This window comes from Geotrypetes seraphini, chromosome 14 (assembly GCF_902459505.1).
Source record: "Geotrypetes seraphini chromosome 14, aGeoSer1.1, whole genome shotgun sequence".
Lineage (NCBI taxonomy): Eukaryota > Metazoa > Chordata > Amphibia > Gymnophiona > Dermophiidae > Geotrypetes > Geotrypetes seraphini.
This window is the reverse complement of record NC_047097.1, coordinates 73,831,994-73,855,960: the sequence shown is the minus strand read 5'-3', so window position 1 is coordinate 73,855,960 and position 23,967 is coordinate 73,831,994. Positions and strand designations below refer to the sequence as shown.

At 41.4% G+C, this 23,967-nt stretch overlaps 1 protein-coding gene across 2 annotated transcripts in view; it reads right to left on the bottom strand.

Moving 5' to 3' along the window:
- Positions 1–23,967, bottom strand: part of SMAD3 (SMAD family member 3) — a 115,276-nt gene that overhangs the window by 43,879 nt on the left and 47,430 nt on the right. For both annotated transcript variants that reach the window (XM_033920991.1, XM_033920990.1), the window contains exons 2-4: positions 10,701–10,894; positions 3,650–3,784; positions 986–1,060 (exon numbers count right to left, since the gene is read on the bottom strand). In XM_033920991.1, the coding sequence (XP_033776882.1) occupies positions 986–1,060; positions 3,650–3,784; positions 10,701–10,894 (404 nt within the window). The remainder of the gene's footprint in view (positions 1–985; positions 1,061–3,649; positions 3,785–10,700; positions 10,895–23,967) is intronic.

Below are 23,967 nucleotides of genomic sequence, written 5' to 3'. Positions count from 1 at the left end.
CACTGACACCGACAGCACTTTTTAAAGCCTGTCAACGGTTTCAACATGGACGGAAAAATTGTGGTGGCAAAATTAAACTCAATGATGAATTTGAAGAGGAAAAAACTGCCAAAAACAACAATAAAGCTGAAAAGCCCCACATGAAGGCAGAAGCCCAAGTGAGGAAAAAGAAATTATTATATATATTTTTTTTGTAAGGAAAATAACAAGAAGAAAGAAAACAGAAAACAACGGTCACAGGCCAAGTTTAGCAAACTGATACGGGTTGAAAACAATGCTGACTACATGAAGTCAAGAAAAGCACTTCTTTGCTCCGCAGAGAACGAAGAACTAAGGAACCTCAAGATTATGTCGGGCAGGAAGGCACTCACACATGCGCAGTGTGGGCAGTTATAATGTTTCTTAAAACTTAGAGGACAGTTCATTTTTAACACTGTCCATACCAGGCTCTGTGGATGACATACATATGAGAATATTCTGCCTGCAGAAATGGATAGGGAGCCAATGGAGTGATCTGAGGAGAAGGGTGATATGGGTATAGCGACTGGAAGAATATAAGTCATGCAGCAGAATTTTGCACGGATTGAAGAGGAAGACAAGGAAGACCTATGAGAAGCAAGTTGCAGTAATTAAGGCAATAGGTGATAAGGGTGTGAATGAAGGTTTTGGTGGTATGCTGGGGTCTGATTTTGGTGATATTATAGAGAAAGAAGTGACAGGTTTTGGTGGTCTACTGGATTTGTGCAGAGGAGGGGAGAGAGGAGTTAAAGATGACCCTGAGGTTGAAGCCTGATGAGAGGGAGGATGAGAGCGCCATCCACTGAAATAGAAAGGAGAGCTAGGTTTAGGCGGAAGGATTTGTAGTTCAGTGTTGGCCATATTCATCTTTAAGTGGTGGTGGGATATCCAGGAAGTGATGTCAGATAGACAGGCTGAGACATGGGCCTGAATACCTGTAGAGATTTCTGGTGTGGAGAGAACCCACCTGCATTTATGCTATGATTCATCTGGTGGTCACTAGTTTCTCCATCTTCACTGAGATATCCTGGGGGAGGTGTCTCTGCAAACCAGAAGATTTTGTAATATAACATATTCAATATCCTAAATATAACACCATAACAAATGACAGCAGATAAAGATCTGTACAGTCCATCCAGTCTGCCCAACAATTACTGTAATAAATTGCTCTGAACTTAGAAAATGAAGAACAATTTATTTCAGTATTTGTATGGAGCCACCAACTATATTCACAAATATATATATTTTTTAACATTAATAGCAGTTGAAAATATATCAAATGCAGATAGTCAGAGAATTTAAAATTTTACGACTATATAGATGCTGGGGTCTGATTTTGGTGATATTATAGAGAAAGAAGTGACAGGTTTTGGTGGTCTTAACAGAGATTTCGGCAGTTGGAACCCGAGCACAGTACCGGGTAAAGCTTTGGATTCTTGCCCAGAAATAGCTAAGAAGAAAAAATTAAAAAATTTAAATTGAATCAGGTTGGGCAGACTGGATGGACCATTCGGGTCTTTATCTGCCGTCATCTACTATGTTACTATGTACTACAGCTTTACAAATATATTCTAGTTGTGGTAGCCTGTCTGCTAAACCCATTGTTCCTTCAAGTTTATATGTACAGGCTAGTAGACCAACAGCGTACAGAGGTCGGCCATATCCCCCAATATCTCCCAGTATTTGTAGGTGGGCTGGTGCACCAGCCCAGAGAGTGCTGGAGAAGCAGCCAAGAGGCAAAGGAAAAAATGAATGCACAGGGACTCTGCACTCAAGCACACACTTAAGGCCTGTAAATTCTCACCCCTCACAAACAGGAAGTCTCTGTCAGAGATAGTAGGAATACTGTAGGCCTTGAGTATGCAGATGTGCTCAGAGGCCACATGATTGCTTCATTTTCACTGGTGTCTGAGCTACTGCAATTAGTTCCATAAAGGCCTGGCCAGGGTCCGGAATTGGATTATTAGTAACATATAACATAACACCGGACTTCTAGACTGCATAACCAACAAAAGTTCTATGCAGTTTACAAAATTTTATCAAAAAGATACTATAGAAAATATAGGATCAGAAATTTTGGAAAGAAGAAAGTTTTCAATTATGTTCTAAATTATTTGTAAGAAATTTTGAAAAGAGAAAAATTTTCAGTTGTTTTCTAAATTGTTCATAAGAAAAAGATGCACAAATTAAATGTCTAAAATCTTTGTCATAATGTGCTATACCAGTGTGTGGTCCAGATATTTCGTACTTTTACATCCTTTAACTGATGGAAAAATGAACAGAGCATGTGACTTTCAGTCCCTTCTTCAGCTGAGAAATAAAAGGAGCATGTTTGTGGTAAAGAAAAGAGGGGCTTCTGTATGGAGGAAAGGAGAGAGAATATGTTGGATAAGGACAGAAGGGAGAAAAAGACAGACATTGCATTAAGAGGAGGGGAGGAAGGGATTGAAGAAAGATGGGGAAAATACTAATTCAAAGGAGGGCAGAGGAAAGATGAGGGAGATGCTGATGGAAGGAGAGGCAGATTGAGAAATGGGGAAAATGCCCAACACGCTGGAAACATGTGGGAGAAGCAATAGGAGGGTGGACTGTGAAAGAGATGAGTGATGGCAGAATGGAAACAGAGCTGCTAAGGGGGTGAAAGGAGGAAATCAAAGAACAGGGTGGAAAACAGACAGAAGGAAGACTGGAGATAACTGATAGGAAAGAAGCTGGGACTGGTTAGGAGATGGGAGACCAAAGGAAAGTAGTAGGGGTAAAGAGTGTGTAAAAGACAGCGGAGAATAGGAAGATGGGGAAGAAGAGAGAGACAGAAAGAGAAAGGAAGAAAAGTAAATGGAAAGCTGAAAGATAAAAAGTTTCTAGTTTATTAAAGTTTGATTTACTGCTCTTGAGACAGCTTTCAAAACATAAACAGGATTGATGGGTGAGAAAGAGGGGTGGCATTTGAGTCTCTTATCCTATCACTAAAGAGCTCTTCACCTAGGCATGGAATGTCAACCAAACATTAATTAGATGATTGTGAGCCTTTTTGGGACAGATAGATTAGCTCAAACCTATATTTAGTATTGTAAACCGCTTAATACCTATGCAATAATCCAATCCAAAATTAATATCCATGTCAGAAACTCGTAGCCAAGCAAGAGAAGCAGAAAGAAAAACATGGAGGAAGGTATTAAAAGGGAAAGATCAGTGTACCAGAGACAGAGAATAATAAAAGAGAAAAGAAAAAGAGAGAGACTGGAACCAACATGAATGGAAAAATAAATGGGCCAATATTCAGAGGGAGATAACCAGGTAGGAGGAATCCTAACCAGTTATCCTCCACTGACCGAGTGATCCCTGGATTTTCAGTAGCAAATAACTGTACTGTACTTCTGAAAGTCTAGGAAGATCACCACAGCACTATCTGCTTAGTACCAAAGTGATCCAAAGGCAAAGTTGGGGGCAGAGCTAGGATTTATCTGGTTAATGGTCATAGCCATTCAGTGAATTAAACAGTCTGATATTATCAGGGTAACTTTTCAAAATACACTGATAGGGGAGTTAACCATTTGCCATCCACCTGCAAATGCATAATTCCTGCTGAAGATTGAAAGGATGCTATTTGTGAAGTAGATTCCATTTGTACCTGGAATGTAGTTAATCTGTGGCTCAATGCCTGCTGGGAAATGTGTGTTTTCTGGAATAGAATGACTGTAATCGTCTAATGGTGGAAATTCAGCTGGAATGTCTGGGTGCCTTGGAACCAACACTGGAGGCAGAACTGTAAGAGAAAAAAAAAGAAACCTCCCAGTTACAGTAAGCCAAAAGATTGAATGAGATTTTCTGAATGATAAAGGAATTATTTTATTTCTTTTTGGGGGCAATGTGTTGTAATTCCAATCCTCATAGAAACATGATGGCAGATAAAGGCCAAATGGCCCATCTAGTCTGCCCATCCACAGTAACCATTATCTCTTTCTCTCTCTCAGAGATCCCACGTGCCTATCCCAGGCCCTTTTGAATTCAGACACAGTCTCTGTTTCCACCACCTCTTCAAGGAGACTGTTCCACACCTCTACCACCCTTTTCGTAAAAAAGTATTTCCTCAGATTACTCCGGAGCCTGTCACCTCTTAACTTCATCCAATGCCCTCTCATTCCACTGCTTCCTTTCAAATTAAAGAGACTCGACTCATGCACATTTACATTACGTAGGTACTTAAATGTCTCTATCATATCTCCCCTCTCCTGCCTTTCCTCCAAAGTATACAGATTGAGATCTTTAAGTCTGTCCCCATACGCCTTATGACAAAGACCACGTACCATTTCAGTAGCCTTCCTCTGGACCGACTCCATCCTTTTAAAATCTTTTTGAAGGTGCGGCCTCTAGAATTTGTACACAATATTCTAAATGAGGTCTCACCAGTCTTATTTTATTTATAATTTTCAAATTAAATACAAAGCATAAACTTTGAAAGAAACAAAACAGAATATGATACTCCCAATTTCCCCATTGGGGATTAAAGTTATACAATATAAATAAGAAAATATAATACAAAATATAGTCCTCAAAGACCAGAGTCTTATATAGAGGCATCAATAACTCCTTTTTCCTACTGGCCATACCTCTCCCTATGCAACCTAGCATCCTTCTAGCTTTCGCCGTCACCTTTTCAACCTGTTTGGCCACCTTAAAATCATTACATATAATCACACCCAAGTCCCGCTCTTTTGACATGCACATAAGTTCTTCACCCCCTAAACTGTATCGTTCCCTCTGGTTTTTATAGCCCAAATGCATGACCTTGCATTTTATTTATTTATTTATTTTTTTTTTTTGAAATTTCAAATAATGTTTACAAAGAAACATAACAGGATATGGAAACATAACAAATCATTTTACATAATTATTATCATTACAAAATCAGAAATTCCATCTAGCCCTCATTAAAAGAAGAGGTGCACTATTTAATAACAGAAATCTATTTCAAAGGAAAATTAAAGGAAGAAAACATCTTCCTTCTATATAAGCATCTTTTTCAAATCAGGCTCCTCAATTTGCAATAGCTATCTCAACCAACAAAATATATAATCCCTCGAAGTGCTTTTCAAATTGAAATTTGCAGGTCTTGAGCAACCTCTTCTGCGTACAAGAGTAGAGGGAGCAAGAAATGTCTTGATGCTCAGGACCAAGACCTCTTTGAGGTCCAGAGAGCAAAGCCATTTGTTTTGTTCTAGAAGAGGTTATAAAGTCCCTAGAGATAATATGCAAAACTTTTCTTTGACTAGGTTTGTGTTTAAGTCTTAAAGGTCTAGAATTGATTGAAGTGGACAAGTTTTTAAACTAGGAAGAAGGGGAAAGCCGACAGTCGACAGAGAGAGAGAGAGAGTCGATGGTTCGGGAACCGGTATACCCGGAGGATACCGTGCAAGAAGATAGAGGGAAAGACTCACCGGATTACAGGCAAGAGAGATCGAAAAGGACACAAGAGGGAAGGAAATGCAAGAAAGGAAAAAGTTGCAAACTCAAGTATATGTACACAAACGCAAGGAGCCTTACAAATAAGATGGGTGAATTAGAAGCCATAGCACAAAAAGATAACGTTGACATTATAGGCATCACGGAAACAAGGTGGACTGAGGAAAACGTCTGGGACACTGTGCTACCGGGATACAAACTATACCGCAGAGACAGAGTGACTCAAAAAGATGGGTGCGTTGCCACATACGTCAAAGAGGAAATTGAATCCGCCACAACTGACGGATAAGTTAAGAGTCTCTATGGGTCAAAATTCCAGGAACAAATGGCCTGGAAACGAAGATCAGCATCTACTAACGACCCCCAGGGCAGTCCAAAGAAATTGATGGAGAAATGACAGACGAGATTAAACGTAACTGAAAGGGAGGCAACACAGTTATCATGGGTGACTTCAACTATCCGGGAATAGATTGGAACCTAGGCACCTCCGGCTGCATTAGAGAGACCAAGTTCTTGGATGCTGTAGGCAATTGCTTCCTGGAACAACTTGTCAAGGAAAATACTAGAGGAAATGCAATTCTGGACTTAATTCTAAATGGCCTGCGAGGACCAGCACAAGATGTAGAAGTAGAAGGGACGCTGGGAAGCAGCGATCACAATATGATCCGCTTTGATCTGGATGCAGGGGAGAAACATCGGTCCATAACGACAGCCACGCACTGAACTTCCAAAAAGGAAATTACGAAGGGATGAGACTCATGGTACGGAAGAAGATTAAGAAGAGGATAAGCACTGTAAAAACGCTAGAGCAAGCTTGGTCCCTTTTTAAGGACACACTCACTGAGGCGCAAAATCTATATATACCGCGTATCAACAAAGGATCCAAGAGGAAAAAGAACAAAGAACTGGCGTGGCTCACTGTAGAGGTGAAGGAAGCGATCAGAGACAAGAAAACTTAATTTAAGGAATGGAAAAGGTCAAAAACGGATGAAAACTGGAACAAGAACAAACAATATCAATGCAGGTGTCATAAGGCGGTAAAAGGGGCCAAAAGAGACTACGAGGAAAAAATAGCTAAGGGGGCAAAGAACTTCAAGCCGTTCTTTCGATATATTAAGGAGAAACGACCCGCAAAGGAAGTGGTGGGACCATTGGATGAGCATGGAATAAAGGGAGCGCTAAAAGAAGACAAAGCAATCGCTGACAAACTGAACACATTTTTTGCATCTGTATTTACCGAAGAATATGTACACAGCATACCGGAACCCATCAGGCTATATGCTGGAAACGAAGACGGAAAGCTGACAGGATTGACGGTCAGTCTAGAGGAGGTATGTAGGCAGATTGATAGGCTTAAGAGCGATAAATCCCCGGGACTGAATGGCATCCATCCGAGGGTCATCAAGGAACTGAAATGGACCATAGATGAACTGCTTCAACTAATAGCTAATCTGTCGATCAAATTGGGAAAGATTCCGGAAGACTGGAAGGTGGCGAATGTTACACCGATTATCAAGAAAGGTTCGAGGGGAGATCCGGGGAACTACAGACCAGTGAGTCCGACCTTGGTACCGGGAAAGATGGTAGAGTCACTGATAAAGGACACCATCATTGATCACCTTGATGGACACGGGCTGATGAGGATCAGTCAGCACAGTTTTAGCAAAGGCAGATTGTGTTCAACGAACTTGCTGCACTTTGAGGGAGTAAACAGACAGATAGACAAGGGCGATCCAGGTTCCGCATGAACGACTACTTCAGAAAATTGCAAGCCATGGAATTGAGGGTGAAATACTCACGTGGATTAAAAACTGGCTGGAGCATAGGAAACAGAGAGTGGGGGTAAATGGACAATACTCAGAATGGAAGAGCGTCACCAGTGGGGTGCCGCAGGGCTCGGTGCTTGGACCCGTGCTCTTTAACATCTTTATAAATAATCTGGACATTGGTACGACGAGCGAGGTGTTTAAATTTGCGGATGATACGAAGTTATTCAGAGTAGTGAAGACACAGGGGGATTGCGAAGATCTGCAACATGACATAATCAAGCTCGAGGAATGGGTATCGACATGGCAGATGAGGTTCAACGTGGATAAGTGTAAAGTGATGCATGTCGGTAACAAAATCTCATGCACGAATACAGGATGTCTAGGGCGGTATTTGGAGAGACCTCCCAGGAAAGGGACTTGGGAGTTCTGATCGACAAGTCGATGAAGCCATCCACACAATGTGTGGCGGCAGCAAAAAGGGCAAACAGAATACTAGGAATGATAAAGAAGGGGATCATGAATAGATCAGAAAAGGTTATCATGCCGCTGTACTGTGCCATGGTACGCCACCTGGTCGCCGTACATGAAGAAGGACACGTTACTACTCGAAAGGGTCCAGAGAAGAGCGACTAAGATAGTTAAGGGGTTGGAGGAGCTGCCGTACAGCGAAATATTAGAGAAACTGGGCCTCTTCTCCCTCTAACAGAGGTGATTGAGAGGGGACATGATCGAAACATTCAAGGTACTGAAGGGGATAGACTTAGTAGATAAGGACAGGTTGTTCACCCTCTCCAAGGTAGGGAGAATAAGAGGGCACTCTCTAAAGTTGAAAGGGGATAGATTCCGTACAAACGTAAGAAAGTTCTTCTTCACCCAGAGAGTGGTAGAAAGCTGGAATGCTCTTCCAGAGGCTGTTGTTATAGGGGAAAACACCCTCCAAGGATTCAAGACAAAGTTAGACAAGTTTCTACTGAACAAGAACGTGCGCTGGTAGGGCTAGTCTCAGTTAGGGTGCTGGTCTTAGACCAGAGGGCCGCCACATGAGCGGACTGCTGGGCATGATGGACCACTGGTCTGACTCAGCAGTGGCAATTCTTATGACCTCCCGTCTTCTTTGGAACTAAAAAATACCTGGCATAGAACCCCTTGTTTTTCTGAGGAGGAGGAACTACTTCTATGGCATTTAGCTGAAGCAGAGCTTCTATTTCCTGAAGAAGGGACGTCTGTTGTGAAGTGAAAGAGGACTTTCTTGGAGGGTGATTTGGAGGTATGGTTAAGAAATGAAGACAGTAACCCTCCTTGATGACCCAAGAGCGCATCGTTATGAGAGCCTAACATCAATGATACAATTGTAGTCAACCTCTGATAGGTCGGGGAAAGAGGCTGAGAAGAAGATAATGTGGCTATGCTCTCTAGAAAATATGTCATAAAGACTGAGCTGGCTTTTGAGAAGCCAAAGACTTTGAAGATCACTGCTACTTTTATCTCTTCTGTGGTGGAAGCTTTGAAGAAGAGGATGTTGCAGTATATCGTCTCTTTTAGGCATAAGAAGTAGGTTTTGGCGCAGACTTAGATGGTTGACTCTTAGCTTTTTTGATCTATTCAAAGAATTTCAATTTTGCTCATGCTGAGTCAGCTTTTGAGTAGCAGTGTCTTATCCTATCACTAAAGAGCTCTTCACCTAGGCATGGAATGTCGACCAAACATTAATTAGATGATTGTGAGCCTATTTTGGACAGAGAGAGTAGCTCAAACCTATATTTAGTATTGTAAACCGCTTAATACCTATGCAATAATCCAATCCAAAATTAATATCCATGTCAGAAACTCGTAGCCAAGCAAGACGTCTCATAGTAACAGACATTGGCTGATGCTCTGGATGATATTTTAAAAGCATCAAATACCGTCCTTGCCATATATTTTCTGGTTTGCAGGAGACTGAGTGGTCTGCTGAAAATCCATAAGATGATCAGGGGAATATACTGTTTGAAGTCATCCAACTTCTTTACAAGGTGTTTAAAATAAAATGACATATAGAAGTTGTAATTAAGAACTCTATTGGCCAACATAGAATTTTGGTAGAGATGGCAACCAAATTTATCCATAATATGACCCTCACGTCCCAGTGGTGCAGAAGCATAAACCCTGGTGCTGGAGGATTTTTTAAGAGTTGATTCCACAAGCAATGATTGGTGTTGTAATTGCGGTTTGTCAAATCCAGGGCAAGCAATTATTCTGTAGAGTGAGTGAATTTTCCTTGGGGCTGCAGTGACAGAAAGAGGAGTCTCCCAGTTTTTGAAGAGTGCCTCCTTAAGGAACTTATGCAAGAGTAACTTGAGAAGTTCTTTAGGAGGCTCATCATAATTCAAGGCATCAAGGAGCTCTGCTCTGGGCTCACTGTCAGCCTCTAATTTGACAAGCAGGGCCCTGCCCAACTGTCTAATGTATTTAGTAAATTAAATACCTTCAGGAGGAGATGCTCTTCTTGGGAGGAGGAGTAGATGGATCTGAAGGTATACCATATGACTCAGGAGCAGACAAAGTAGGCTCATACTCCGAGTCAGTATGGTACCCTTTCTATTGCCCTTTCTATTGCAAAGGCAAGCAGTGTCTCACTTCCGGCTCACCACACAATTGTTTCCCAAGTATTCACCTTTATAGGACCCCCAGGGACCCCTGAAGAAGACTTTTTGTCAAAACGCGGACTGTGTTGGGTCCTATATCCCTAGCGGACTAGGTCCTTTAAGGCTTTTATGTGGATGATTTATTTTTATGTGGATGAAATTATTTTATGTGGATGATTTCAGTGTACCTTTGGAACTTTGACACTTTCAAATAAAGTCCATTTAGGAACATCATCACTCCACAGAGTTTTTTTGGTTTTCTCTGGATTTTCTTCTTTGTGGATATTTTGGGGTCAATTCCTTTTGTTTTTTGCTTGTCCTAGGATAACACATGTTATATTCCAAGGGCACTTTCAAAAAGTCATTTATTCACCAGCTTTGTCAAAACTAGTTGATCATCAATGTTAAATAGAAAAGAGTTCTACAGATAAGGAACTGGTTCTGTGAAGGTCCTTTTTCTAATACTTGTGAGAAGCAATTCTGTGATGTGACTAGGTGCTCAGAGTGGGAAGGCAACTATGGATTGAGAACACAATTTAGGTAGAGCAAGACACAGCTTTTGAAAGTCTTAAAGGCAAGAAGCTTTTAAACTTAACTCAATGGGCTCATGCAGATATTTTGGAATAGGTTGCGTGATCTTCTTAAATATTTTTACCCTTGACATTATCTGAGCAGCAATATTCTGAATGAGTTGCAAGCACTGGGTAAGTTAATGTGTGATTCATAATACAGAGAACATTAAAATATATTCTGGATCAATCTGCATGAACACTGTATCCTCAATACACTTCTGACGAAGAAAGGAAGCAGCATTCAGTTCTCCTACCTGGGGTCTCCACTCTTTGATAATGGTATGGATTTACACAGACTTCATCTTTCTTCATGTTGAAGGCATATTCGCATATTTCCAAGGCACGCAGCTCATGGTGGCTATGAAGGTCTGGCCATCGCCACAATCGACAGTATATAACATGGGGCAGTCCCTTCCGGTGGGATACCTGAAGCCTGCCATCTAGTGATCTGGAAAAATACACAAATGGTTTTATTGTATAGATATTTGCTCTCAAACATAAGAACTGACTGCCCAAGACATTACTGTAGTATATTCATTGATGACATAATGCAACATAATTTAACAAGATTCTTATAGCCTTCAAAGAAAATTATATGTCTGAAAATGGAAAAAATAATTTTCTCACAAAATATATTATTTATTTACCACTATTTACTTGATTATCTGTTATGTTAACTCCAATACATCCAACTTCAAAAGTTTATGTTTGGTTCCTGATAGACACATTCTGGCTGATATTCAGTGCAAGATAACTAGTCAGGAATAGCTGAAGACTGGTTAACTCTCATCTTGGCTGCTAATCCGTCATTTTCAGGTGAATTTAAGAAGTTATAGCTGCTGAAAAAACAGCCAGAGATGTTGGGGGCATTGTGGGGGCGTAAAAACTTAAGTCCTGATATTTGGAACTTAAGCAGCCAGGCTCAGCTGCACAAAAAGCCACATAAAAAGCAGGCCTATCTTTGCCCACTAAGCTGTGGCCAGTTAAGTCTGAATTATTGCTTTAACTGGCCATATGATGGCAGATGTTGAAAAACCTGGATATTCCATGAAAATTGCCAGAAACTGCCTGGCACTAGATATCCAGGATAAACGCCAGTGGCAGGCAGTCAAAGGTTGAATATTGGATAGTCTATTATTACACCAGTTCTTAGTATTTTGTTGCCTAATTTTTATTTAATTTTTTGCTTTCCTTTACTGAAATTCCATCAACCAATCATTTCAACATTTTCCTTCCTTATGCATAAAAAAAATACATATAAGATTTCAGTTCAGTCTCTTGTAACTCCTATTTTATGGAAGTAAGGTGCTTGTTGCTCATATATTACAAAGGTTAGGAGGGTATAAAGGTAAGAGAGAGAGAGAGAAATAAACTACTTAGATCCCTTTTATTTGCTTTCCTCCTCCCTTCCCACTATAGTACAGACCCATGGAAATAAACTACTACTGTAATATGTGAATATAAAACCAAAATCTAAAACCAATATTGATCTTCCTGAGTTTACATTTTTTTCTTGGATTGAAATATATTTTTAAGTAGCAAAAACAAATAGCATGCTGTTAGTCAAGAACTTCTACCAGCTACAGGAAAAATCCAGTGCTTTTCTGAGAAAATATCTTAAACAGCTCCAATGAGTCAAAAGTAGAAAGCAGTGATATTTGAAACATGTTTACTTCTCAGAGTAGGAAACACAAACCATGGGAATAATGGTGTTTTATGTCACTACCGACCTAGACACAGAAGACTGGCAAAACATCGTGAACCTCATCCCCAGTCATTAGTAGCAGTATGGAAGCTTTCAATAAACATAAACTATTAACTAATGCCACTATGAATTTCTATAATGGTTTTAGCTTCAGTGCCTTGTTTACATCTTCACACTACTGCACGCTTAATACTGTGAACTGTATTTTTAGGCAGCAAAATGTGGAAAATGGGTATGAAAATTTTACAAGGCACAATACATCATTCACTCACTGAAGAAAGCATAGTGAAAGGTACATATTTACCTATGAGTGAAAGCTCCAAGGCAGAAGCACAAGAAGGTATGTAAAAGATGGCTGTGCTCAGAGAGGCAGCATGCAACCAACTATAGAGCACATAGAGACAATGAATGTCATAAGAACATAAGAACATAAGAACTGCCATCTCCGGATCAGACCTTCGGTCCATCAAGTCCGGCGATCCGCACACGCGGAGGCCCCGCCAGGTGTACACCTGGCGTAATTTATAGTCCACCATATCTTTATATGCCTCTCTTAAGGAGATATGCATCTAGTTTGCTCTTGAAGCCTAGGACGGTCGATTCCGCAATAATCTCCTCTGGGAGGGCATTCCAGGTGTCAACCACTCTCTGAGTGAAGCAGAACTTCCTGACATTAGTCCTGAACCTGTCCCCCCTTAGCTTCATTCCATGTCCTCTAGTCCGTGTCAAATTGGACAGTGTAAATAATCTTCTCTGCTCTATTTTGTCGATTCCTTTCAGTATTTTGAAGGTCTCGATCATATCCCCACGCATTCTCCTTTTCTCAAGGGAGAACAATCCTAGTGTTATAAGTCTATCCTCATATTCCAGTCTCTCCATACCCTTCACCAGTTTTGTTGCTCGTCTCTGCACCCTCTCCAGTAGTTTTATATCCTTCTTTAGGTAGGGAGACCAATGTTGGACGCAGTATTCCAAGTGTGGTCTGACCATTGCCCTATAAAGCGGCATTATAACTTTCTCCGATCTACTCGAGATTCCTTTCTTTATCATGCCCAACATTCTATTTGCCTTCTTTGCCGCTGCCGCGCATTGTGCCGACGGCTTCAGGGTCCTATCTATCAGTACACCCAGGTCCCTTTCTTGTTCACTCTTCCCCAGAGTTGCACCTGACATTGTATACTCGTATTCCTTATTTTTATTGCCTAAATGCATTACCTTGCATTTCTCCACATTGAACTTCATCTGCCATTTCTCCGCCCATGTTTCTAACCGACACAAGTCGCTCTGGAGTTTCTCTCTATCCTCCTGCGATCTGATTGCCCGGCATAGTTTTGTATCGTCTGCAAACTTGATGATCTCACTGGATATTCCTTCCTCCAGGTCATTGATATAAATATTAAAAAGGATCGGCCCAAGTACCGAGCCCTGGGGTACACCACTAGTCACTTTCTCCCAGTCGGAGAACTTCCCATTTATGCCCACTCTCTGCTTTCGGTTTTCCAGCCATTTGCCTATCCATCTTTGTATATCTCCCTCTATGCCATGGCTTTGTAGTTTCCTGAGAAGTCTTTCGTGTGGAACTTTGTCGAACGCTTTCTGGAAGTCCAAGTATATTATGTCCACAGGCTTCCCACTATCAATTTGCTCGTTTACGGTCTCAAAAAATTGGAGTAAATTCGTCAAACATGATTTCCCTTTCCTGAATCCATGTTGACTGGGTTTCATCAAGTCGTGTGCGTCCAAGTGCCGGACTATGCTATCCTTGATCAGTGCTTCAACCATCTTGCCGGGAACCGACGTAAGACTCACAGGCCTATAGTTGCCCGGTTCCCCTCTCGATCCTTTTTTGAAAATTGGCGTGACGTTCGCTATCCTCCAGTCGTCCGGTATCTGTCCAGTTCTGATTGTCAGGTTTGCAAGTTTGTGCAATAACTCTCCGATTTCAACCTTCAATTCCTTTAAGACTCTCGGGTGAATTCCATCCGGTCCAGGGGATTTGTCACTTTTAAGTTTGTCGATCTGATAGTATATCTGGTCTAAGTCCACTTCAACTGTGGTGAGGCTGTCCTCTATTTCTCCTGGAAACACTTTCTCCGCTTCAGGTATTGTTGAGGTGTCTTCCTTCGTAAAGACAGACGCAAAGAAGGAATTTAGTTTGTCTGCGATTTGTTTATCTTCCTTGATGTACCCTTTTCTTCCTTGGTCGTCCAGGGGTCCCACTGCCTCTTTTGCAGGTTTTTTCCCTTTCACGTATCTAAAGAAGGGCTTGAAGTTTTTGGCCTCCTGGGCTATTTTTTCCTCATAATCCTGTTTGGCATCCCTCACCGCCTTGTGACATTTCTTCTGATCATCTTTATGTTTGTTCCAGGCATCGGTTGTCTTTATGCATTTCCATTTTTTGAAAGAGTCCTTCTTTTCTTTTATGGCTTCCTTCACCTGTATGGTAAGCCATGCCGGTTCTCTTTTGCTCTTTGTTCTCCGATCTTTGGAAATCCTCGGAATGTAGAGATCTTGTGCTTCTGTGATAGTATTTTTCAGTAGGGACCATGCCTGATCTACCGTTTCAAGTTTGTCCACCATCTTCTCTAGTCGTTTTTCTACCATGGCCCTCATGCAATCGTATTTACCCTTTTTAAAGTTTAAGGTGGTGGTTAAGGTTTTGGCATGTTTCCCTTTCCCGATGTCAAGTTTAAAGTTGATTACATTGTGATCACTCTTTCCCAGTGGAACCACGACTTCCACTTCTGTTATCGGTCCCGTTAGGCCATTTAGGACCAAGTCCAAGGTGGCGTTGCCTCTTGTCGGCTCTTTTACCATTTGTTCCAGGAAGCAATCCCCTAGCACCTCCAGGAACTTGGCCTCCTTGCCGCAGTTGGAGGTTGCTAGTTTCCAGTCTATCCCTGGGAAATTGAAGTCTCCCAATATAATTACATTGCCCGTCTTGCATTCTTGTTTGATTTCCTCCATCATTTCTGAGTCAGTTTCCTCCGCCTGTCCTGGGGGGCGATAGTAAAGGCCAATTTTCGTATCTGCACCATATTGACCAGGAATTTTGATCCAGAGTGACTCAAGCTTCTCTTTCATTTCTGTTGTAACCATTTCAACAGAATCTATTCCCTCCTTAACATATAGAGCAATACCTCCACCTTTCTGCCCTACTCGATCTCTTCTATACAGTTTGTATCCCTGTAGTACTGTGTCCCATTTGTTTTCTTCATTCCACCATGTTTCTGTTATGCCAATGATATCCAATATGTCATGTCTTGCTATTGTCTCTAGTTCCCCCATTTTGTTACCTAGACTTCTAGCATTCGTATACATACATCTAAATTCCCTTTGTGTTACCTTTTTGGACCTTCTACTCTTGGCCGTCCCTATAGTTTCAAATACGGTATCCTTTACTGCTCCTGTGTTATCACCCTTGTTTGCTGTGTGGTCGTCCTCTCCTGTGTCTGAGTTGTCCCTTCCTGCTTTTTCTCCCTTATTGGCTGTGGGGTCGTCTTCTCTTGTGTAGGAGTAGTAGTCCTTGGCTTCTTCGTCGGGGCATCCTGCTATCCGTGCCATCGACCGGTGGTCGACTGTCGGCTTTCCCCTATCTTTCAGTTTAAAGCCTTCTCGATTGCCTTCTTCATGTTGTCCTGGAAATAAGGGAGCCAAAAGAGGTAGAAATGGCAGAGGGCATAGGAAAAGTGAGGGGGCACCTGCAGGCTGGGGAAGGGCTGGTAGAAACAGATAATACCACAGTGGAGGAAGAAAGTGAGGCAGGCAGAAGAAATGTGCATCTCAGAAGACAGTGAATTTCCTGGGAGAGAAGCACACACAGGCATGCACTATCCACAGTAGGAAAAACTGTGCAAATTGAAGTTTTCCTATAAATTTGATTGTGCTTGATCAAAATAATTTTAAAAAAATGTAAAGCCCATCCTGGGGTCCCTCAAAGCCACTAATTACATAAAGCTCTGTTTTTCTTAAAATTTGCTATTATTTTTGCTTAATGGGGCAAACTGCTTGGTATTATAACTTTCATGTTTTCATACTCAGCAATGATATATTGATAAAAAGACATCTTATGCAAAAAATCTAGCAGTATTTTTTAAATGAGCCTTCAATATCTACACTTTATTGTGGGAGGATGGGGAAGGGGCCTGGGAGGGCCCAGGTGTATCCCCTAAAGCTGGCATCGTTCAGTCAGACACCCCCTTAGCTCAACTGAACTAGCCAGAACAGGAGCTGACATCAAGAGACCAGGAGCTGTGAACATAAGAATTGCCGCTGCTGGGTCAGACCAGTGGTCCATCGTGTCCAGCAGTCCGCTCATGCGGCGGCCCCCAGGTCAAAGACCAGTGCTCTAAATGAGTCCAGCCTCACCTGTGTACGTTCCAGTTTAGCAGGAACTTGTCCAACTTTGTCTTGAATCCCTGGAGGGTGTTTTCCCTATAACAGACTCCAGAAGGGCGTTCTAGTTTTCTACCACTCTCTGGGAATGTTCTGGTTCAGCAGGAACTTATCTAACTTTGTCTTGAATCCCCAGAGGGTGTTTTTCCTTATACAGCCTCTGGAAGAACGTACCAGATTTCTACCACTCTCTGAGTGAAGAAGAACTTCCTTACGTTTGTACGGAATCTATTCCCTTTTAACTTTAGAGAGTGCCCTCTCGTTCTCTCTACCTTGGAGAGGGTGAACAACCTGTCTTTATCTACTAAGTCTATTCCCTTCAGTATTTTGAACGTTTCGATCATGTCCCCTCTCAGTCTCCTCTTTTCAAGGGAGAAGAGGCCCAGTTTCCCCAATCTCTCACTGTACGGCAACTCCTCCAGCCCCTTAACCATTTTAGTCGCTCTTCTCTGGACCCTTTCGAATGGTACCTTGTCCTTCTTCATGTACGGCGACCAGTGCTGGACACAGTACTCCAGGTGAGGGCGCACCATGGCCCGGTACAGTGACATGATAACCTTCTCTGATCTGTTTGTGATCCCCTTCTTTATCATTCCTAGCATTCTGTTCGCCCTTTTCGCCGCCACCACACATTGCGCAGACGGCTTCATCGACTTGTCAATCAGAACTCCCAAGTCTCTTTCCTGGGAGGTCTCACCAAGTACCGCCCCGGACATCCTGTATTCGTGCATGAGATTTTTGTTACCGACATGCATCACTTTACACTTATCCATGTTGAACCTCATTTGCCATGTCGATGCCCATTTCTCCAGCTTGATTATGTCATGTTGCAGATCTTCGTAATCCCCCTGTGTCTTCACTACTCTTACTCGTATCGTCTGTAAATTTAATCACCTCACTCGTCATACAATGTCCAGATCATTTATAAAGATGTTGAAGAGCACAGGTCCAAGCACCGAAGCTCTTCCAGTCCGAGTATTGTCTATTTATCCCACTCTCTGTTTCCTATGCTCCAGCCAGTTTTTAATCCACGTGATTATTTCACCCTCGATTCCATGGCTTGCAATTTTTCAAAGTAGTCGTTCATGAGGAACCTTGTCGAACGCCTTCTGAAAAGCCAGATATACAATGTCGACCGGGTCGTCCTTATCTATCTGCCTGTTTACTCCCTCGAAGAAGTGCAGCAAGTTCATCAAACAAGATCTGCCTTTGCTGAAACCGTGCGGGCTGGTCCTCATCAGACCGTGTCCGTTAAGGTGATCAATGATGCAGTCCTTTATCAGCGCCTCTACCATCTTTCCCGGTACTGAGGTCAGACTCACCGATCTGTAATTTCCCGGAACTCCCCTCAAACCTTTTTTTAAGATCGGCGTAACATTCGCCACCTTCCAGTCTTCCGGAATCTTTCCTGATTTGATCGACAGATTGGCTATTAGTTGAAGCAGTTCAGCTATGGTCCCTTTCAGTTCCTTGATGACCCTTGGATGGATGCCATCCGATCCTGGGGATTTATCGCTCTTAAGCCTATCGATCTGCCTGCATACCTCTTCTAGACCGACCGTCAAACCTGTCAGTTTCCTGTGTTCGTTTGCATCCATTTGCTTGCTGGAGATAGAGCATATTTATTGACCAGGAGGCTTCCTATCCAATAAGAGAGCTCAATTCAGTACTCTTATCTCCATCTGCTGGTAGATGAACACAACCTCTAAGACTCTGGATTTATCTGCTGCAGGCGCTAAGAAACTGGTATTCAGATTTCATACAATGAATTTTAAATTGGTAAGAAAACAATTTCTATTTGATGTTGTTTTTTAATCAGTTTTTTCTGTTCCAATCTTTGTAATTACTGTTTTTATTAATTACACATTTGTTATTTACCTGTGTGAATTCAATACACTTTAATTTAGAATACTGTTTTCTTTATATGTGGCATATTAGACAGCTTTATGCTCCATATTTTGGCTTACTAATATTACTCATGTCAACTAACATTGTATATGTTTTTATTAAATAATTTTTAAATTGAACTTTATGAATATTTACAGTATGTATTATTTTTTTTATTTATATGTTTTTTTATTTGTAGTTATGCCCCTGATGAGGCTTCTTTTCCTGTTGTCTACATTGGATCCTCTTATTTGGCAGGGCCCTGTGCTGGATCCCTAACTCTTTTGGTTAGGAAAGAGGGCGGAAATTATATTCCAAGTATTTTCTGACCACAAAAAGATGGGAGGATACTGTCCCATTTTAGACCTAAAGACCCTAAATACATACCTACCTAAAGAAAAGCTTAGGATGGTTTTCCTAGGCATCATAATTTCTTTGCTTGAAAATGAAGACTGGCTCTGTTCTCTGGACTTTAAAGGATGCTTACACTCACATAAACATCCCATCACAAGACATATATCAGATTCTAGTACTGTGTACTGCCTTTTGGCCTTGTGTAAGCTTAACATAAGAACACAAAAATAGTCATACTGGGTCAAACCTATTAGCCTATCTAATCTAATCTAATCTAAACCTTAAGTTTATATACCGCATCTAGCCTAGTATCCTGTTTCTAAGGTGGCCAATCCAGGTTTCAAGTTTATTTAAAATTTCTTATACCGCCTAATCAAACTTTTAAACAGTGTACAATGAAAATAAAAATGTACAATGATCCAAATACAAGGTTAAAACTTAATACTTGACATCTTTAGGGATAGACAGTACATTTGAAAACATTTAGACCCTGGACGAAGAACAAAAGGTAAGAAATTGAGAACTACAATAATCTGAGAAAAGAAAACAAATATGGGAAGGGCAATAGGAGAGGTAACTGTTAAGAAACTGCATAGTGTCACCCTTACAAGGAAAGTTAGGATTCAAAAGCATCAAAAAATAGAAATGTTTTAAGTTTTGATTTAAATTGACTTAAAGATGATTCTTCGCATGAATAGTTAGGGGTAGAATTCCAGAGGGAAGGAGCGGTCACTGTAAAGGTTCTGGGTCATCGAACGAGGAGTTTTAGACATAGAAACATGACAGCAGATAAAGGCCAAATGGCCCATTTAGTCTGCCCATCCACAGTAAGCATGATCTCTTTCTCTCTCTGAGAGATCCCACATGCCTATCCAGGGCCCTCTTGAATTCAGACATAGTCTCTGTTTCCACTACCTTTTCCGGGAGACTGTTCCACATATCTACCACCTTTTCCATAAAAAAGTATTTCCTCAGAATATAGAAACAGACGGGTTATGTGGCATAAGGAATCTGTCGATGAATTTGGGCTGGTTGTTTTGTCAAGTTTTGACTGTTAGTAAAAGGATTTTTATAACTAATTCTATGTTCTACCAGTAGCCAGTGTGCATTGTACAAGAGAGGAGTGACGTGATCGTATTTTTTTAGTGTTATACAATGTGGAGGCTATGTGGTCAGCCTTGAAATCTACCCTACACGTAGCAACAAACCGCTACATAAAATCAGTAAGCAAACGGCGAAGAAACAATAGACCCCAATGGCTCACCACAGAGATCTCGGACCTCGTTAAAAGTAAGAAACGAGCATTCATCTCCTACAAACATTCGGAGGCAAGGGAGGCTAAAATAGAATACATGGCCAAATCTGCAGCTGTCAAAGCGGCAGTCAGAGAGGCCAAGCACCGAGTTGAAGTAAACCTAGCAAAAAAACATCAAGAAGGGGGAAAAATCCTTCTTCAGGTACATTAGTGACAGAAAAAGAAACACTGATGGGATAGTACATCTTAGGAAACCAGACGGGAATTACGCAGAATCGGATTCAGATAAAGCTGAACTACTAAATAAATACTTCTGCTTGGTCTTCACCCGCGAGGCACCGGGGTCCGGCCCACAGTTACAGGCAAAGCAATGTTCGGAAGACCCGTTTCAAAATTTCGAGTTTGCACCTGGTGACATCTACGAGGAACTATCAAGACTCGAGGTGAACAAAGCCATGGGACCGGACAATCTACACCCCAGAGAGCTGTGTGACGTCCTAGCGGAACCGTTAGCCGCACTCTTCAATCTGTCCCTGAGTGCGGGTAGAGTCACCTTGGACTGGAAATCAGCTAATGTCGTTCCTCTGCACAAAAAGGGTTGCAGAGCAGAAGCTGCGAATTACACACCGGTGAGTCTCACATCGATAGTGAGTAAACTCATGGAAAAACTAATCAAACGAAAATTGGACACGATTCTGGATGAGGAGAATTTACGCGATCCCCACCAACATGGATTCACCAAGGGTAGATCCTGCCAATCCAATCTTATCAGCTTCTTTGACTGGGTAACAAGAAAACTGGATTTGGGAGAGTCCCTGGACGTCGTGTACTTGGACTTCAGTAAAGCTTTTGATAGTGTCCCCCACCGCAGGTTGTTGAATAAGATGAAATCGTTGGGATTAGGTGAAACACTAACAGCATGGGTCAGCGATTGGCTGAGTGGTAGACTTCAGAGGGTTACTTGTACCCTCTCTAAAACGTCGGAGGTGGCCAGCGGTGTGCCGCAGGGCTCAGTCTTGGGCCCAATCCTTTTCAACATATTCATAGGAGACCTGACTCAAGGGCTTCAAGGAAAAATAACGTTATTCGCCAATGATGCCAAACTCTGTAACATTGTAAGCAACAGCAACAGCAAATTGCTTGATTGTATGACGCAGGACCTGCTTTTATTGGAACATTGGTCCTCAATCTGGCAGCTAAGCTTCAACGCTAAAAAATGCAAGGTCATGCACCTTGGCAACAATAATCCATGCAGAACGTACACATTAAATGGAGAAACCCTGGCTAGGACTGCAGCGGAACGCGATTTAGGGGTGATCATTAGTGAAGACATGAAAACTGCCAATCAAGTGGAGAAGGCTTCATCCAAGGCTAGGCAAATGCTGGGTTGTATCCGCAGGAGCTTTGTAAGTCGGAAGCCCGACGTCCTAATGCCACTGTACAGAACCATGGGGAGGCCTCACCTGGAGTACTGTGTGCAATTCTGGAGACCACATTACCGTAAAGATGTACTTAGAGTTGAGTTGGTTCAGCGAATGGCCACCAGGATGGTCTCCGGGCTCAAGGATCTCCTGTACGGAGAAAGGCTGAACGAATTGCGATTATACTCTCTCGAAGAACATAGGGAGAGAGGAGACATGATTGAGACATTTAAGTATATCACTGGTCGTATCAAGGTGGAAGATGATATGTTCTCTCTTTGGGGACCCTCGACCACAAGAGGGCATCCGCTAAAAATCAGGGGCAGGAAGTTTCATGGCGACACCAGGAAGTATTTCTTCACCGAAAGAGTGGTTGACAATTGGAATGAGCTTCCAGTGCAGGTGATCGAGGCCAGCAGCGTGGCAGATTTTAAAACAGATGGGATGCCCAGGTCGGATCTCTAGAGGGTAGAGTTAAGGGGATGGGTCATCAGAGCACGATATCTCAAAGGGTAGCTAGGAGGGAGGGTCAATAGAGTGGGCAGACTTGATGGGCCTTGGCCCTTTTCTGCCGTCACTTTTCTATGTTTTTTCTATGTTTCTATATGATTTTTAGTGCAGTGTTGTTTTGCACAATCTGGAGGCGTCTTACTTCTTTTTTTGTTATGCCTTTGTAGAGGGCATTGCAGTAATCTATGCAGGAGATCACAAGTGAATGGATCAGGGTATTCAAAGAGAAGGGCTCCCCACGCTAAAAACTGTTGTCGCAGTTTGATAGAAGAGGGCCTATGTGTAAAAAGGACAAACAACAGGCTGACTACTTTAGTCCTAAAGCTCTGGGCCCAGAATTCCAAAAACCTGCCAAAATAGTGGGGCTTTAGTGATGATTTAAAAGGTTTATAAGCCAACTCAGCTCGTGGAGTATGAAGTAGGGTGTTTCAATATGCCAGTGCCAAAGAGCCATATGCCACATTTACTCTAATCAAGCTATAGATGGTGAAAGACCAAACAATGATCATGAAACAAAGTGAACTAGATGCATAGGAGTAAGGAAGCAAGATAAGAATATCTCCAAGTTTCATTATAATCAGATTTCTCAAATAATAACTGAGTCTGGAGCTTTTTTTGCAAGATTTGTGCTGTTCAAAAATGTTTTTACTGTTTCTATTTAGATTCATTTTTGTATTATGGGGCCCTTTTTCTAAGCTGTGCTAAGAAATGGGCTTAGTGTCTTTCACGTGTGCTAAGCCTATTTTTAGCACAGCTGGAAAATAGGTATTTTTCTAATGTGTTTCGGCAGTGTGCTAATGTTAACATTAACATGTCATAAAAAAAAAAAAAAATCAACACAGGATCACTTCCAGCTTCCTCTTTTGGATGCAGTAAGAGCTCTTGCATTAAGTTGACATTATTTAAAGAGAGCTTTCTAATTTCAGCACAATAGCTAACTAGCACATCCATGCCCATTCTCCATCCGTGACCCGCCACCTCAAATAAAGTTTAATTATGGTTTATGGTTTTTATTTATAGCCCGTTTTATACAAAGCAGATTTCAACCAACACGCATACACAATAAAATATGACCATACAGGTAATCATATAAACACACATAAAAAATACAATGTAAAAAAGCCACACAACCATACTATAAAATTATATCATTGCACTATTCTCCAGCATTTACCCTGTAGCAAAAAGATCTCATGTACAGTTTTGCACAATCTGCTTAAAATTTCATTTCTTTAAACACCCATATTTCATTTACCAAAATAAGTGACATTTCAGCAATCGTTTTAAACATACTTAAATTCCCTTGCTGTCATATGTAACCTGGAAGTTTGTTCCATTTTGCTGGACTTACACATGAGAAAATCCCCACCCTCATGGTTTGTAATCTCAAATCCTTTCTTGTTGGTATAAATTTCTCGCCAAACGTAACTTTGAAAGAGGAACACAAAATAAAATTGCCTGTGACAAATATTTTGGAGCCAGCTTATGTATCCCTAAATAGGTTATTATCAGCAATTTGTATCTAACTCTATATTCCATCTTAAGCCAGTACAACCTAATATACACCCCCCTTTTACAAAACCGCAATAATGGTTTTTAGTGCAGGTCAGCCCGCTGAATGCTCTGCCTGCACTAAAAAAACGCTATCACAGTTTTGTAAAAAGGGTGATAGTAATCCGATATATGATCACATTTTGTCAGCTTAAACAGAGCTTGAATAATAGTTTTGTGTAACCTGCAAAGCATTCAGCACAGTTAGAGGGATACCTAACAACGCTATATTACAATAGTCAAAACTTGATAATACAATTGTTTGAAAAACAAGTTTATAGTCACTCCAAGAAAGATATTGATAAAGATTATGCAAAAGATGCAGCTTGAAATAAATTTTCTTTATCAACATTTGGATATGTGATTTAAACAACAATTGTGAGTCAAGAATAACTCCCAGGTAACAAATCTCAGGAGAAAATTGTAGTACAGAGTCCAGAGGT